A 19,046-nucleotide genomic window follows, 5' to 3' on the forward strand; every position below is an offset into this window, starting at 1 on the left:
CATGACTAAAAACACACCGGAGTTAATTTAGTGAAGCTTGCAGAAGTTTTTTATGAAATGAGTACCTGGGTGACCGCATCGGTGGTGTTCCTTGCCTCCCTTGCGGGTCCTTTCACCCAGAGATGCGTCCCCTGCTCTCCGGCGGACTTGGTTCTAAAGCTGACAGGGAGACGCCAGGGTCACGCTCCCTGTTGTGGGAAGCCTGCCCTGAGCTGCCGCTGAGTCGCCTACCTCCCTGTGAAAGTAGCCGACCGGAAAGACGTTCTGTGCTGTCGCGCGCGTCTGACGTCACTTCCGGGCCGCCGGACGAAACCCGGAAGTGGACGGGCTTCTATAAAAAAAAATGCTAACAAGCAGTTTCCCGCTGCGCTCTCTGCATCGCTCTCTGACCAGAACATGTCGGACCAGGAGAAGGAGCCACAGCAGAAGGAGCAGACCGCTCCCGAGTGCCCCTGTGTGAGTAGCCCACCTGTCGGCAGCTTCACAGGGGGGGGGGGGTGCGCGCCTTAGAGGTAACTACTGTTACCCTCCCCCTGGTGTGTCTGCTGGTATACTGCATCTAGTTTATGCTCCTATACTAGATTGACATAAATTTAATGGGCTGCCTCTCTCACTTTAGGGCAAACTTACTTTAAAAAAAAGCAAAGAAGACCGCCAGATGCATCCAGTGCTCCGTCAGGCTTCCTGAGGACTATACTAAAAAACTTTGCAAGGATTGCATTGCTAAATTAGTGAGAGACGAACAGCCCTCAATTATGCAGGAGTTTAGATCCATGATTCAGGAGGAGGTTAGGTCCTCACTGGCCTCCCTCCGTGAGGATACCAGGGGGATTCGCCCACCTAAAAGACCCAGGGGGGGGCGGACATTCCCTCTGACTCCGAGGATTTAGAAGACGATGCCTCATCCTCTAAAAAAAGAGGACGACGACCCCCTATCTAAGGGCGAGATCGTCGAGGACTCTAGAAAATTTTTCTTCACTCCCAGTGAGATGAGTGACCTTTTTAAAAGCTGTCAGGGATACCATGGGGGTGGAGGACATTCAGCAACCCCATACAGTTCAGGAAGAGATGTTTGGGGGATTGAGGGTCAAACGCTCCAGGGTATTCCCCATAAACGAAAACATTAAGGAGATGGTGATGGATGAATGGGCCCATCCAGAAAAGAAGCTGGGAATTTCCAAGGAATTCAGAAACCGCCTTGCGTTTGACCCGTCGGACTCTAAAATTTTTGACGAGGTCCCTAGAATTGACGTCCAGGTGGCCAAAGTCAATAAGAAAACCTCACTTCCATTTGAGGACTCTTGTCAGTTAAGGGACACTATGGAAAGGAAGGCCGACAGCTTATTAAAAAGGTCCTGGGAGGCAGCTATGTTTAGTGTCAAGACAAACATAGCCGCTACTTCAGTCGCCAGGTCTATGTACCTATGGCTGAATGAGTTAGAAGGTCATCTAGGCAGCAAAACGCCCAGGGAACAGATACTAGATTCCATTCCCTTGCTAAAATCTGCCACGGGTTTCCTAGCGAACGCCTCCGCAGAGACAATTAGATTTTCAGCCAAGGATGCAGCCTTGTCCAATGCGGCCCGGAGGGCACTTTGGATGAAATCTTGGTCGGGAGACATCTCTTCCAAGATGAAGTTGTGTTCTATAGCCTTCTCGGGTGAATACGTGTTTGGTCCTGTGTTGGACACGATCCTCGAGAAGGCTACTGGGTTCCCTGAGGATAAAACCCCTAAAAAGAAACCCTCCTTTCGTGGTCAATATACCCAGAATAGTTCCTTTCGTGGTAAAGGTAAATCCGGACGTTGGAGTTGCCCAAAAGGGGGAGGGGTAGAGGGTACCTCCTTAATCCCCAAAACAAGGGCGGTGAGAAACAGTGACGCCAGGATAGGGGGAAGACTATCCCAACATTTTGCTCAGTGGCAGCAGACTTCTCCGAGCCTCTGGGCGCAAAATCTCGTCAGGTTTGGATACAGGATAGAGTTATCCCCCCCCCCCCCCCTCTGAATGTATTTCTGATTTCTCACCACCCTTCTCCTTTTCAGCACAGCCAGATCTGGAAGGAGGTCCAGAATCTCCTGGACCTGGGAGTAGTAATTCCGGTTCCCGAGCTACAACAGGGGGCGGGGGTTCTACTCCAGCCTTTTCTTGGTAAAAAAGCCGGGGGGGCTCCTTCCCCATGATCATAAACCTCAAGAGGCTAAACAAATTTGTGATCTACAAAAGGTTCAAGATGGAATCTTTAAATTCTACCATCCCCTTAATTCAAAAAGACGCGTCCCTCTGTACAATCGACCTGAAGGACGCATACTATCATGTTCCCATTCACTCCTAGTCTCAGAAGTTCCTGCGTTTTGCAGTAAAGGATCACAGAGGGTCTGTTCACCACTTCCAGTTCGTGGCTCTCCCCTTCGGGCTGGCCTCAGCCCCAAGGATTTTCACGAAGCTGGTGGTAGAGATGGTCGCCTCCCTGAGACCTCAGGGGGTGACGGTCGTCCCTTATCTAGACGACTTTCTGCTAATTTCATTACAGAGCCCTTCAGTCCTGGCTTCTAAGATAATGGGACAAAAATCAGACCTCTTTGAACAGGAAGATCCTGATCCCGGGCCACATAAAATCTTCAGTCCGGTGGTGGCTTCAAACAAAAAATTTAAAAAAGGGCATGGTCTGGTTCAAGACCCCAGCAGTACATATTCAGACCGATGCCAGCATAAAAGGGTGGGGTGCAAAAATTTACTCCGATCTCTACCAGGGAGACTGGCCTCCGAAGATTGCAGCTCAGTCCTCCAACTACAGGGAGCTCAGGGCAGTTTGGGAAACAATACGAACAGCCGCTCCAAAACTAAGGAACCAACATATAAAGGTCTATTCAGACAATGTAACGACCGTGTCCTACCTCAAGCATCAGGGGGGCACACGGTCTCAGAGACTGGAAGGTCTGTCCAGAAAAATCTTCCTCTGGGGGAAAAAACTGTAAAAATCAATATCGGCAGTTCATTTAAAAGGAAGCCTAAACTGTGCGGCGGACTTCCTCAGCAGGACTACCATAGACCAGGGAGAATGGTCCTTAAACATAGAGATCTTCAATCTGATTGTCCAGAGATGGGGCCTTCCAGTGGTAGATCTATTCGCTACAAGGATAAACGCAAAGGTATCAACCTTTTGCTCCCTAAACCCAAGGGACAGGCCCCTAGTGATCGACGCCTTCTCCCTGCACTGGGACTAGGACCTTGCATATGCCTTCCCTCCGTTCCCATTAATCCCAAGGGTTCTCCAAAAAATCATCAGGGACAGAGCCAGAGTAATCCTGGTCACCCCGTACTGGCCCAAGAGGAGCTGGTTCTCGATTCTAACCAAACTCTCACCACAGGAAGCATTTATTCTCCCAGGGAGAAAGGATATCCTGATCCAGGGGCCGGTTCTCCATCCTCATCTGGAAATCTTCAACCTCTCGGCCTGGATCCTGAGTCCAACCTCCTAAGACAGAGAGGTCTCTCTGAGGGTGTTATATCTACCTTGAAGGCCAGAAGAAAGAAGGTGACTAACTCCATTTATTTTAAGATCTGGAAAAGATTCTGCACCTGGTCAGGCGACGAAGCCCCAGACCAAATATACAGAGGATTCTGGATTTCCTTCAGAAGGGACTAGAGTTAGGGTTAAGTCCTTCTATCCTTAGAATCCAGGTCTCAGCGCTCAGTGCCTATTTCGATTCCGAATTAGCCAGCCATAGATGGATCCAAAGATTCCTGAGGTCCGCAGCCAGACTAAGACCATCTCTCAAAGGTCTACACGACGACATTTGTCGCGCGACATTTTGTTGCACTAATGTCGCGCGACAATTTTTATAATGGCAGTCTATGGTGTCGCACTGCAACATGCGACATACTGCGACGCGACAGTCGCAGAAAATCCATTCGAGATGAATTTTTCTGCGACTGTCACGTCGCAGTCGCAGCATGTCGCATGTTGCAGTGCGACACCATAGACTGCCATTATAAAAATTGTCGCGCGACATTAGTGCAATAAAATTTGCGCCCTATTTGTCGCGCAACAAATGTCATCGTGTAGACCTAGCCTTAAACATCGTCCTTAGAGGACTCACAGGTCCACCTTATTAACCCGTGGACGCAAGTTCCCCGAAGAATCTTTCTCAGAAGGTAGCTTTTCTTATAGCCATAACATCAGCAAAAAGACTGAGTGAGATCCAAGCATTGTCAATAAGACAACCATATCTCACAATACAGGAGGATCGTATTACCTTGAGGCTAGACCCGACGTTTTTGCCAAAGGTAGTAACAGACTTCCATAGAAACCAGGAGATCATTCTTCCCTCCTTTTGGGTGAATCTTAAAAATTCTGGAGAGGAACGTTTCCATACGCTGGACGTTAGACAAACAGTACTAAAATACCTAGAGGTCACTAGAGACCTGAGGAAGGTGGACAACTTACTAGTGCTCTTCTGTGGTAAAAATAAGGGGAAGGCAGCTTCCATATCTACCATTGCCCGATGGGTAAAACAGACTATTACAGACTGCTACAAGATCGAAGGCATCAGTTGTCCAGAGGTCATTCGGGCACACTCCACAAGAGCTATATCTGCCTCTTTCGCTGAAAGGGCAGGAGCTTCCCTAGATCAAATATGCCAGGCTGCAACCTGGTCTAATGTAAACACCTTCATTAAACATTATAGGCTCAACTTATCCAGGTCTTCCGACCTCGCATTTGGCCGCAAGGTCCTTCAGGCCGTTGCCCCACCCTAAGACGTATATAATCTGTTATGTCTCTCTGGGCCGTCATGATGGTGAAGTGGAAATCCGGAATTAGACTTACCGGTAATTCATTTTCCACAAATCCACCATGACTGCATGATATCCCGCCCTAAAAAAAAAAACACACTTTGAGTTGTTTCACTTGTATCCGGTGGTTGTGGAACTCACTGGTGAATGGTGGTGGGAGGGGTCCTTTTAAACCCATCTCTGTTTCTGCCCCTACAGAGGTCAGGGGTCAATCTCTCTCTGGGCCGTCATGGTGGATTTGTGGAAAATGAATTACCGGTAAGTCTAATTCCGGCTTTTATGGACAATTACATGTGGCCAAGGTGGCTTCCAAATTGCATTGTCCAGGGTGTGGAGAACTACAGTACTGAGGGGGGGGGGGGGGGGGGGGGTGATCTGAGCTAATCTTATTTTTTCTATTCCTATTATTGCAGTATACATGCAATACAAATATTGCAAGGTTTTTGTTTTGTGTGTTTAATATAAATTTCTCTCTGATGCAGACCCCTAATGTTTGCCCTGTGGCATCAATTCTGTTCCACCTTCTCCTGCATTCAGTGGTGGACCAGACATGTTCAGTAGCTTCCTTGCTCCCTTCATCCTCTGAGTGCTGGCATGGCATGGTGATCCTGTAGAGAAGTAGGTGAAGCGGCCAAGACATCTCATTCATTCATCCCTACTTCTAAATTCCCAGAACTATATAGCTATCTCTCTCTCTAGATAGTGGAGAAGGACATTGGGGGCACTGCGTACCATAATGCTATTTATCAGAGGAATTACTGTCGCCGTGTGAAGGACAATTTTCTATGTGAGGGAGAAAGGAGAACAGGGCTTCTGCAGCTGGGTGGGCAGAGTTAGCAAGACTGACTGCAATGCATTTCTGGTAGATGCAGGTGCTTAATGGTCCCATGTGACAAACTGCTGCCTGCCAACAGAAAGTGAAGAGACCGGAGGGGTGAGTAAACAAGCTAAAATGACAGTATGATAGCTCTGTTTCTCTTTATAAGCCTGATAAAGATGCGAATATAGGAGCAATGTGAGAAGCCCTGACCAGCCACACAATTGGGACACCATTAGTGAGGTCACAACCCCTTACTCCTTCTTAGCCAAATTGATGTTCTGACAGAGTGGTAATGGGGTTGTCTCATCTGATATAATGGGGGCATATCGCTAGGACCTGCACCTATATCAAGAACAGAGGGAGCTAAAGTAGTGGCTAGAGGACTCCGGTCCAGCCACCACTTTCGAGGCTCCGTTAAAGAGGTAGGCCTATCAGACAGTGGGGTCATATCCTAGCGATATGCTCCTATTGTCTCAGATGAGACAACCCTTTTAATTGAGACTCCCTGCCATGCTAAAAGTGCAGAAAGAGGAGGTTATAGAGCAAGAACAGGAACTAGTACATAGAGTGACTTCAAAATAAAACATCCAGATGACTATCCACCTGTTTTGTGATATAAAAAGATAGGTTCTAAGTATGTTTTAAAACATTTTTGATAGAAGCTTTCCTTTTTGAAAGAGATGTGAAGGAATTAAAAAGGGAATTTAGTATGTTAAAAATATGAAAGCTGCGTCTTAAAATATTTTTGGTGATGATATGGTTGATTTATATCACAAGCCCACAACCTGATGCTGCAGTACAGAGAGGTGTAAACCTATTTCCCTCTGATTTTGGTCAGCTGCAGTGTTGAGCCAAATTACCAAATACGTCAATGACCCCACATCTGAACATAGGAATGACAACATTCAAGCCAGACACAATACACATAAATCGTGTAGATCTTGTTATAGTTGATGGTTTGGATGCAGATGAGGTCTTCTCGACCACCATGCATCTGACCGATCAGCGGAAGACATTACAATCACATGAAGCAGCACTACTGACAGAATTCAGATGAACTGTATCTCAGGCCAGAAGATATTAAAAAGAAAGAGAAAAGCAAAAAAGATCATTTTTAATGATGCGTAAATTTTCTTCTGGTGAGTCTCCTTTTATATAATATTTGATATACAGCTTTAATAGGGATATTGTTTCTTTTAGCAATAATACGAAGGTAATAATTAAAGGTACACTAGTCCTAGAAATGAATGAGTTAAAAAAACAAGACAAGACTCAAAGGGGTTTTCCAGAAATATAAGGAAAGACACTAGCCTGCAGAGCCTTCTGAAAAACTCATACTTACCTGCTCCCTAATGCTGCGGTCCTGTGTGCTGGCTCCTGGTTCTCCATCTTCTGGACCAAGGCTTGTTTTCTTCTGGCCGGAGCATGGACATGGCCACATGCACTGCTGCAGCCAATGACTGGCCTCAGCGGCTTTGTGTCAAAGTGGAAACCCCTTAAAAGATGCTTGCATATAGAAATCTGTCAGGGGTCTATCTCCTCCTGGTGTCCTTTATCTGGTATTTACTTAGTGGGATCTTGGTTTAGTTTCCATTTATTAGTTCAAGGGTTCCTCTGGAAGCAAGCTGCCCTCAAGCAAGAGACAAACCACCTACTTTCTCCAAACTTATTGTTTTAGATGAAATAATACCGAATGACTGCCAATCAAACGTGCGCAGGGGTGGTCTGGGAACTGAAAGTGGCCCTGGAAAAAAATAAAATGGCTTCTGATGCTCTTAGCTTTAATTAAAGGAATTATCCAGAAAATTTAAAATGATGACCTATCCTCAGGATTCGGACTCCCGCCGATTAGTTGCTTTAGGGAGTCTTTGTGCTCTCCGGAGCTCTGGTGAGCACTGTGGATTCCCAGCAACTCTCACAGCGCTGTACATTGTGGCTGTGCTTGGTACTGAAGCTGAGCCCCATTCACATCTATGGGGCTGAGCTGCAACTAGGCCATGTGACCGATGTACTGTAACGTCACATGCCCTAGAAAGAGATCGCAATGGTCATGGATAGCCGACCTCTTCTAACAGCTGACTCCTGGGACCACCGCCAATATAATATTGATGACCTATCCAGATGAAAGGTCATCAATATTATTTCCAGGATAGCCCCTTCAATGCCTGAGAGCATCAGATCGCTATGTACCCAACCATCGGCTGTGAGGAAGGCTTGGGCATCCCCCTGGGATCCTGCCCACCAGGAAATGTGTGAGGTCTATGGGCAATCCGCCCCTGAACGTGCGGCCGGAGGGGCCTTGATGTCCTAGATGTGTTGTAATTGAGCTGCCATTCGTTGTTAATGGGGCCTGGGTTCATAGAGCTGAAGACCCCAATTTACAGACTGTGGGGGCACAAATTATCTGGCGTCTGCCCATTGGAGGAGGGTATCAAATTATTATTCAGAGTTGGTTCTCACGGATCATTCTTTTCAAGCATCTGACTTACCACTCGTGTTATAATCGGATAGATTTTCCTTGTGTGTTGCCGATCAATCTGAAAACCACTGACGCCAAACCCTGCATCGGCGTAATGCATTTAAATGAATGAATTATTAGAGCAGCTAATAACTGTGATATCAGCTTCAGTCATCAGGTTGATATCCGGCTAATCAGAAAGAAAAGCTCACGCGTCTGTTTCTCAGCTCTAAGTAGGACATAGATGTGACAGTGCGGCCATTTCCAATCTCCTGCTGCCTAAGAATTGTGGGAATTGGTTTGTATTCATTGTGGGGAGTTTATTAACCCCTGTGTGCTACTAAAGTGGTTTCAAAAAGTTGCAAATTTGTGCCACACTGACCATTTTTCTGAAAGGTTAGGGAGGCTTAGTGGGACTGGCAAGCCCTGAAGTTGGCATAAATTATAGCTCAAATCTATGTCCACTCATAGGCAGTGTAGATCTGACTATCTGGAGCACAGAAGGGCCAGGGTTGTGCCTGTGGACATCTTAATAAATTAGCCTCATCTTTGACCAGCCCAGAGATTGATCAAGATTACTGGGATCTGCAGTGACTAGCTTTAATCTATGGAGGAACTCAGCAGCAAGTCTTCATCCAATTATTGGACTGTCCATGCAATTAACAGACATGCTGGGTCCTCCAAAGTGAGAGCCGTGCTATGTAACCTTCTCCATCGAATCGATTCTTCTAATCAACCAGAATTCTTTACCTGTGGGGGGTGTCCCCAAAGATGAAGACGCCGCAGTGCGAGTGCTGAGGCTCTGCTTCCCTGAAGAGTAACAGCGCATGCACAGTCTAGTAGTCGAAGCAGAGCCTCTGCGCAGCTACTCGGAGCAGGTGCCAGTGACGGGTGAGAATGTCCACAGGACTTGTATTTTGGGAGAATTTTTTTAAAATTTTAGAATGATTTTTAAGCTGGTAATACACATGATACCTGGATGTCTTGCCTGATCACCCTCCTACATGTGTGTGATTAGCTTGACCACGTGTGCATGTGATTTGAATAGTGTCAGACACCTCAGGTGGCTGCTTATTTATCTCCCTGAGAAAAAAACTGTGGACCATGTTGAAATCCAACAGCCCGATCCATCTTTGCCTCAACTTCTACATTTGAGGGAGAGCCTGGGGGCCCCCATACACAGGTGGTTTGCTGGTCCCTCTACAATCTGCAGGTTTTAGCCCTCATATATCAAATGTGTTTGGCTTAGTTCAAATCTTACCATAGACATGAGGGTAATTCCACTGTCAGCCATCTGATAGCTTTAGACCACTGGAAATTTTGTCTTGCCTTTTGCTGACTATTTCTTTCTTTCCTCAGTGACAGATAGACCTTGCAGCGTTGGACCTTCTCCATTCTTCTCACCCCTTCCTAATGTGCCCTATAATTCCACTAGATGCTTGAGATGGACTGGGACACCTGTGCAGCCATGCAAGTGGGAATGCGTGTGGTGCGAGGAGTCGACTGGAAATGGATAAACCAGGACAACGGCGAGGGCAGCGTGGGTACCGTGGTGGAAATTGGACGGCAAGGCAGCCCGACCACGCCTGATAAAACCGTGGTTGTTCAGTGGGATCATGGCACTAGGACAAACTATCGCACTGGATTCCAAGGAGCTTATGACCTGCTGCTGTATGATAATGCCCAAACAGGTATGCACCAGCATATACACTGAGATGGTAAATATCGGCATAAAATGTGAACATTGTAATTACTTTGCTTTTCTTTTGTTGTACCGATTTTGAGTTAGGCTACTTTCACATTAGCGTATTTTGCGGATCAGTCATAGATCAGCAAAAAACGCCCCATTACAATAATACAACAGCATTCATCCGTCATGAATGGATTATTTCTTCTATAGCCATGACTGATCTTGAACACCATTGAAAGTCAATGGGGGACGGATCCGTTTTCTATTGCATTTTGGTGCATTCCATTTCGTTCAGTTTTGTCCCAATTGACAATGAATGGGGACTGAACTGAAGCGTTTTCTTCCGCTATTGAGATCCTATGACGGCTCTCAATAGCGGATTTGAAAACGCTAATGTGAAAGTAGCCTAATATGCATTTTTCTTCTCTATTCACATCCAAAGTAAAAGTAAAAAAATAAAAATATTGTACTTCCTCCTTCATAGTCTGTAAGTGGATTATTTGTGCTCTCCTAACAGCTCAGTCCTTACTGGTCCACTGTCCTCAGAGCTCCCACAATGCACTGCTCTCTGGTAAATGAAATCCAGTAAAATTGTGAAGTTCGCATTCTGGCTAAGCACCAAACAAAATATCGTATAACTAAGAAGATGTATAAGATAAGCAAAGCAACGTATAAAATATTTTCTGCATTTTTAAGTAGATTTATAGTGTGGGATATTGTAAGTATGTTGTATGAAAGTGGTGTTCTCCTTTTAAAGGGGTTGTCCTATTAAAACAACGTATTCCATACTATGGGTAGGGGATAAGTGTCTCATTGGCTGACCACTGTGGCGCCTCGCCAATCATAAGAACAAGGGCCCGTGCCCCCGATGCTTCTGTCAGGAAAAAAGAAATCAATAAAAGGTTAAGCTTTCCTTTTTTATTGTTAGTCATGTTTCAGTACAGACGCACTTTGTTTGCTGTTTTGCTGAACATGAAAAACCTGTATATTGAATATTCCATAAGTGCCTACATCTCAGTACACTAGTGTTTTGGACCAACTATTTTAGTGGCCAGACAACAAGAACTGTCATAGGCCCCAGTCGAAGACAACCTGTTTTAGGGCTCCCTGACTACCAGGATACCTTCAGCCTTGGTTTTAGGATAGGCTCCATCGATTGATGTAAAAGGTAATTGACTTGCGGAATCCAGAGATCATGTACTTGCTCATCTGCACAGTGAATATTATGTCATTATGTCATGTTTGTGGTCACTAAAGGTTATCCTGCTCCTCAGGTGTCCGGCATCCAAATATCATTTGCGACTGTTGCAAGAAGCACGGGATACGGGGAATGCGCTGGAAGTGTAAAGTCTGCTTTGACTATGACCTGTGCACTCAGTGCTACATGAACAACAAGCACGACCTGTCCCACGCCTTCGAGAGATACGAGACTGCCCATTCTCGGCCGTAAGTATGGAGGCAGGACTAAGCGGTAAACGGGACTCATTCTGGTCATTCTGCCATGTTTTCAGGGGTTATTTTAATGCTCATGACCATCTGATGATGCAGCCTCATGATCATTTGATGTTGCTGGCTCATGATCATCTGATGTTACAGGCTTGAAGCCTGAGGCTGCACTACTGCTACGTTTTGATGTCCTCCACTGATGTCTGTCAGTTGGGACCTGATTAGGATTGAAATGAAATAAGATCAGATTGCAACCTTCTTTAAAGGGTTTCTCCAGGCTTTTTACAAAACCTGTCCTTTTTTTCTGTCCTGTGGAAGTTTGGTTAATAATTAACCGTCCCTCGTGCCATCTCTGCTGCTCACAGGCTGCGGGCTCTTCCGCATGGGTCCTGTCTGGATGTGTGCTCTTCTTGTTCAGCTACTTAATAGTAAATGCAGATGAACAGGAGGACAAGGGAATACATCCGTTCAGACCTAAGCAGGAGAGTCCACAGCCGTTGTGAGTGCAGAGGAGCCAGCAGCATCAGGGGAGCGAGGGACGGATAAGTATTAACCAAACTTTCACAGAACAAAGGACAGGTTTTGTAAAAAATCCCAGAGAATCCCTTTAAAGTGATATTGCAATCACTGGGGAAATGGGGGGGGGGGGGGAGATCTGATGTTAAGAACAACATCTAAACAACTTTTTATTTAAATTTATTTAAAAAATTATAAAATAAAATATATAAACAATACAAAAATAAACAGGTATTGCTGCGTCCAAAAATATTTTTCCTGTTACGCCGTAACGTAAAATAAAAAACATGCGATTTTGCCATTTTGTGGACATCTTATCCCCCCAAAAAATGTAATAACGGTGATAAAGTTGTATGTACCCAAGTAATGGTACAAATAAAAAGTTTGTCCTGCAAAAAACAAGCTCTCGTATAGCTCTGTGGAACCGAAATATAAAAAAGTTATGTCAGAAAAGGGCGATGTAAAAGTTTTTTCAAAAGGTGTTTTTTTTTTTTTTTTAATTAGTAAAAGTATACAAATTTGGTATAGTCGTAAATGTATTGAGCCATAGAATAAGGATGTAATTTTTAGCGCACAGTGAACACCGATAAAATCAAAACCCCAAAAACTTTGGAATTGTGGGTTGTTTTTTTATTTTTTTTTATTTAACCCCACAAAGAATTTTTGTTTTCCAATACAAGACATGGTAACTTAAATGGTGCCATTAAAAAATACAACTTATCCAGCAAAAAATAAGCCCTCATATGGCTATATGAATGTAAAACGTTATGGCTATTGGACTGGTGGGAGGAAAACGCAAAAATGAAAATGGCTTAATGGAGCCTATCTGTAGAACCAGCCACAGTCTGTGGACAAGAATGGCAACAATAACTCCAGTCCTGACAGACTACCAGTATGAACAGGCCCTAAAGGTGGGCAAGTTCCTACACCGGATACCTAGAATCCTATCTCACCCTATAGGACCCTGGAACTAATGTCAGATCAAACCACATGTTGCCAGTCTCACAGATCTCCTGACACCTGTCAGTACCCCCCCCCCCCCTTCTACGGGAGACCTCCGGGCACCCAGGACCAACCTTATCCAGATGAGACCTGTGAAAGGCTTTCACCAAACGAATGGCATTCACGTCAGATGCCAATACCCACATCCTCTCCTCTCCTCCTCTATCCTCTCCATAACCCTTCCAGTGAACAAGATACTGAAGAGGTCTACGGAGAATTCGAGAGTCAATAATCTTGGCGATCTGGAATTCCAAACTGCCGTCCACCATGACAGGAGCGGGAGGCAAGGGGGATGACTCCAAAGGTTCAACGTGTCTCTTCAACAAAAATTTGTGAAACACATTATGAATTTTCAGAGCCCGAGGAAGTTCAAGACGAAAAGCTACAGGATTAATAATGGCAGTGATCTTATATGGACCAATAAACCTTGGATCCAACTTCCAAGAAGGAACCTTCAACTTAATATTTCTTGTGGACAGCCACACAAAATCACCCACACTTAGGTCCGGACCATTCATACGTTTCCTGTCAGCCACATGGTTACACTTGTTGCCCTTATTCATCAAGTTATTTTGAATTTTCCACCATATAGAAGACAATGATGACGAAAAACGTTCCTCCTCAGGGATACCGGAAGTATCAGATCCAGAGAATGTGCCAAATTGCGGGTAAAACCCATATGTCCCAAAAAAAGGCGACTTACCAGTGGACTCCTGTCTACGACTGTTTATCGCAAACTCTGCCAAAGACAAAAACAAAGACCATTCCTCCTAGTTCGCAGAGACCAAACATCTTGAGTATGTCTCCTGACTTTGATTGGTGCGCTCTGTCTGTCCATTCGTCTGAGGATGAGAAGCAGAAGAAAAAGACAGTTGTACCCCCAGCCGAGTACAGAACACCTTCCAGAATCTGGACATAAACTGAGTCCCACGATCCGAGACCACGTCCGAAGGAATGCCATGACGTTTCACAATGTTGTCAACAAACACTTAAGCAAGTGTTTTTAGCATTAGGTAGGCCAGGCAATGCTATAAAGTGCACCATTTTACTAAAACGATCAACTACCACCAGAATAACTGTCTTTCCAGACGAATTAGGCAGATCAGTAATAAAATCCATAGACAAGTGAGTCCATGGTCTGGACGGGATGGGCAACGGAAGTAGAGATCCAGAAGGTTGAGTATGTGTCACCTTAGCACGTGCACAGATACTACTGGCCGGCAAATAGTCCTCAACAAACTTACCGAACCCCAGCCACCAGAATCTACGAGAGATGAGGTCAGCAGTGGATCTACTCCCAGGGTGTCCCGTAAGAACCGTACAGTAATGTTCCTCAAACACCTTTATGATGCAATTCTGATGGAACAAACTATTTCCCAGAGGTGCAAGACTCCGGTGCGTCTCCCTGAGCCTCTAACACCTTCACCTCTAGGTCAGGGTAAAGAGCGAATATCACCACCCCTTCCGACGGTATCGGACTCGGATTTTCAAAATCACCACCTCCAGGAAAACGTGGCATCTGCCTCGACGTTCTTAACCCCAGGACGATAAGTGATAATGAAATTTAATCTGGTGAAAAACAAAGACCATCTGGCTTGTCTCGGGTTCAGTGGTTTAGCTGACTCCAGGTAAGCCAGATTTTTGTGATCTGTAAACACTGTGATCGGATAAACCGTTCCTTCCAGCCAATGACGCCACTCCTCAAAAGCCAACTTAATGGCCAGCAACTCTGTTACCCACATCATAATTTCTCTCTGCAGCAGTTTTTTTTTTTTTTTTTTTTTTAAATGCACGTGGGCGCCATATACCAAGTGATGGGCCCTGCGATAAAACTGCTTCTACCCCCACCTTGGACGCTTCAACCTCCACAATGGCAGTGGCACATACGGCTGCACCAATATAGGGGCAGAAGCAAAACACTCCTTAACGACAGAAAAGGCTCGCAATGCCGAATCGGACCACACTGAGACATCTCACAGGAGCGGAAGGTAAGCGAGCGGATCTCCAGCCTGCCAGCGGTGATCGTTTGCTGGCAGGCTGGAGATGCGTTTTTTTTTTTGTTTTTTTTTAACCCCTAACAGGTATATTAGACGCTGTTTTGATAACAGCGTCTAATATACCTGCTACCTAGTCCTCTGGTGGTTCCTTTTGCTTGGATCGACCACCAAAGGACACAGGCAGCTCAGTAATAAGTAGCACCAAACACCACTACACTACACCACACCCCCCCTGTCACTTATTAACCCCTGATCACCCCATATAGACTCCCTGATCACCCCCCTGTCATTGATCACCCCCCTGTAAGGCTCCATTTAGACGTCCGTATGATTTTTACGGATCCACGAATACATGGATCGGATCCGCAAAACACATACGGACGTCTGAATGGAGCCTTACAGGGGGGTGATCATTGACAGGGGCGTGATTACCCATATGGACTCATTGATCACCCCCCTGTAAGGCTCCATTCAGACGTCCATATGATTTCTACGGATCCACGGATACATGGATCGGATTCCCAAAACACATACGGACGTCGGAATGGAGCCTTACAGGGGGGTGATCAATGACAGGGGGGTGATCACCCCATATAGACTCCCTGATCACCCCCCTGTCATTGATCACCCCCCTGTAAGGCTCCATTCAGACATTTTTTTGGCCCAAGTTAGCGGAAATTGTTGGTTTTTTTTGTTTGTTTTTTATTACAAAGTCTCATATTCCACTAACTTGTGTCAAAAAATAAAATCTCACATGAACTCGCCATACCCCTCACGGAATCCAAATGCGTAAAATTTTTTAGACATTTATATTCCAGACTTCTTCTCACGCTTTAGGGCCCCTAAAATGCCAGGGCAGTATAAATACTTTTTCGGAAAGAAGACACCACAAGGTATTCCGTGAGGGGCATATTGAGTCCATGAAAGATTTAAATTTTTGTCCCAAGTTAGCAGAAAGGGAGACTTTGTGAGAAAATACAAAAAAAAAAAAATTTCCGCTAACTTGTGCCAAAAAAAAACATTTTTTTATGAACTCTCCATGCCCCTCATTGAATACCTTGGGGTGTCTTCTTTTGAAAATGGGGTCACATGTGGGGTATTTATACTGCCCTGGCATTTTAGGGGCCCGAAAGCGTGAGAAGAAGTCTGGGATCCAAATGTCTAAAAATGCCCTCATAAAAGGAATTTGGGCCCCTTTGCCCACCTAGGCTGCAAAAAGGTGTCACACATGTGGTATCGCCGTACTCAGGAGAAGTTGGGCAATGTGTTTTGGGGTGTCATTTTACATATACCCATGCTGGGTGAGATAAATATCTTGGTCAAATGCCAACTTTGTATAAAAAAATGGGAAAAGTTGTCTTTTGCCGAGATATTTCTCTCACCCAGCATGGGTATATGTAAAATGACACCCCAAAACACATTCCCCAACTTCTCCTGAGTACGGCGATACCACATGTGTGACACTTTTTTGCAGCCTAGGTGGGCAAAGGGGCACACATTCCAAAGAGCACCTTTAGGATTTCACAGGTCATTTTTTACACATTTTGATTTCAAACTACTTACCACACATTAGGGCCCCTAGAATGCCAGGGCAGTATAACTACCCCACAAGTGACCCCATTTTGGAAAGAAGACACCCCAAGGTATTCCTTGAGGGGCATGGCGAGTTCCTCAAATTTTTATATTTTTTGTCACAAGTTAGCGGAAAATGATGATTTTTGTTTTTTTTCTTACAAAGTCTCATATTCCACTAACTTGTGACAAAAAAATAAAAAATTCTAGGAACTCGCCATGCTCCTCACGGAATACCTTGGGGTGTCTTCTTTCCAAAATGGGGTCACTTGTGGGGTAGTTATAGTGCCCTGGCATTTTAGGGGCCCTAATGTGTGCGAAGTAGTTTGAAATCAAAATCTGTAAAAAATGGCCGGTGAAATCCTAAAGGTGCTCTTTGGAATGTGGGCCCCTTTGCCCACCTAGGCTGCAAAAAAGTGTCACACATCTGGTATCGCCGTACTCAGGAGATGTTGGGCAATGTGTTTTGGGGTGTCATTTTACATATACCCATGCTGGGTGAGATAAATATCTTGGTCAAGTGCCAACTTTGTATAAAAAAAATGGGAAAAGTTGTCTTTTGCCAAGATATTTCTCTCACCCAGCATGGGTATATGTAAAATGACACCCCAAAACACATTCCCCAACTTCTCCTGAGTACGGCGATACCAGATGTGTGACACTTTTTTGCAGCCTAGGTGGGCAAAGGGGCCCACATTCCAAAGAGCACCTTTAGGATTTCACCGGCCATTTTTTACAGATTTTGATTTCAAACTACTTCGCACACATTAGGGCCCCTAAAATGCCAGGGCACTATAACTACCCCACAAGTGACCCCATTTTGGAAAGAAGACACCCCAAGGTATTCCGTGAGGAGCATGGCGAGTTCCTAGAATTTTTTATTTTTTTGTCACAAGTTAGTGGAATATGAGACTTTGTAAGAAAAAAAATAAAAAATAAATAAATAAATCATCATTTTCCGCTAACTTGTGACAAAAAATAAAAAGTTCTATGAACTCACTATGCCCATCAGTGAATACCTTAGGGTGTCTACTTTCCGAAATGGGGTCATTTGTGGGGTGTTTGTACTGTCTGGCCATTGTAGAACCTCAGGAAACATGACAGGTGCTCAGAAAGTCAGAGCTGCTTCAAAAAGCGGAAATTCACATTTTTGTACCATAGTTTGTAAATGCTATAACTTTTACCCAAACCATTTTTTTTTTACCCAAACATTTTTTTTAATCAAAGACATGTAGAACAATAAATTTAGCGAAAAAGTTATATATGGATGTTGTTTTTTAAACATTCTCTTTTTATTATAATAGTAGACAAAAGTACCATATTACATATTCTTTCTGTTTTCCAAGTAAAAAGGAAAGGACCAGACCAGTGCAACTGGCTAAAATAGCAAGACGTTGCAAGTCACAAGTATAACCTCTATCAAAAGACACCATCTGGTTTACAAAACCTCACATATCATGCATTGTGACATTACAAGTTTTATACATCACTTTTCCTCTTTTGCGGTACAAAGATAAACCACATATCGATAAACGGACATAGACAATAAAATAGAAAACAAATCTTGGACAAAACACAAGAATCGAGTTGGTTCACTCCTTCCCCCTTAATCTGAAATCAGTGCATTGAATAGCAAATGTTTTAAGTTTAATCAACTTCCACTTGAACTTGGTTGCTTAATAATGGATCCCAAAATAAACTAGAGACCTAACTGTGCTTTCTGGCCTGTTTCCCTCAGGGAAGACGGGAACCCCTATTCCTCAATCACCTCTCCAGAATGGGGTTCTCAAGACCTCTGATCCTGTTGGGATTCAATGTGCGACAGCCAGGGTTGCCAAATTTCCAGAAACTTTTGTCTATTATGAGCCTCCCAACTAGCTAACTCCTCCATCCTGCAGAGGTGATTCATTTTCTCATACCACATGGTAATACTCGGCGGTTCTGTAGTCCTCCATAACGCAGGAACTAGCAACTTGGCAGCCGTTATCATATGCGTCTGAAGGTTATTTTTATGAGGGGTAAATTTGCCTTCGGGCTTCCATAATAATACTAGAGAGGCAGAAAGAGATAGGTTCCCTCTACAGATCTTGTTCATGGTGCTCTCCACATCGTCCCAGAACTGTCTAATTTTATGACAATGCCACCATATGTGGGAAATGTTACCCACTCCCTCCATACATCTCCAACACTCGCTTGAGGGAAGTAAGTTGATTTTTTTGCAGGAATTCAGGTGTACGGTACCATCTAGTTAAGGTTTTGAGCGAATTCTCCTGCACTCTAACACATCTGGAGAACCCATGTGAGTGAGATAAAATGAAGGTTTTACTAAGCTCATCAAGAGTTATCCCCAATTCCTTCTCCCATTCTTTAATGTAAGTGGGCGGGTTATCCCCTCTCTTTTCTAGAATCTGTCTGTATATTAAAGATAAAGTTTTAGTTGGTAATTTCGGCAATAAGACCATGTTCTCTAACCAGGATGGATCTATCTTAGATTGGTGTTTAGTTACCTTAAACTTCTTACACTGTGACTTCAAAGTCCCATTTTTGTATATCTGAGCCTACCCTCGGAGGTTCACCTTTGAGAGATTCATAGATATCATTGGAGAGAGGTAATTGTAAAAGGTCTCCTATTTTTAGTTCTGATACAGAGTCCCATACTGGGTTGGCTTCTATAACTCTATCTGAAAGGACATATGGGAGTATATTAAGGGGGGCAATAGGGGATAGACTTCCTTTTCCAAGGTTTAA

General features: G+C 44.5%; 1 protein-coding gene across 7 annotated transcripts in view; it reads left to right on the forward strand.

The window, feature by feature from the left end:
- Nucleotides 1-19,046, forward strand: part of MIB2 (MIB E3 ubiquitin protein ligase 2) — a 111,297-nt gene that overhangs the window by 43,899 nt on the left and 48,352 nt on the right. For 5 of the 7 annotated variants that reach the window (XM_044281916.1, XM_044281920.1, XM_044281915.1 and 2 more), the window contains exons 2-3: nt 9,511-9,766; nt 11,040-11,211. In XM_044281916.1, the coding sequence (XP_044137851.1) occupies nt 9,511-9,766; nt 11,040-11,211 (428 nt within the window). Of the gene's footprint in view, nt 1-9,434; nt 9,767-11,039; nt 11,212-19,046 lie in introns of all 7 variants that reach the window. The other 2 variants (XM_044281917.1, XM_044281918.1) reach the window with 1 other exon arrangement.

This window comes from Bufo gargarizans, chromosome 2 (genome assembly GCF_014858855.1).
Source record: "Bufo gargarizans isolate SCDJY-AF-19 chromosome 2, ASM1485885v1, whole genome shotgun sequence".
NCBI classification, from domain to species: domain Eukaryota; kingdom Metazoa; phylum Chordata; class Amphibia; order Anura; family Bufonidae; genus Bufo; species Bufo gargarizans.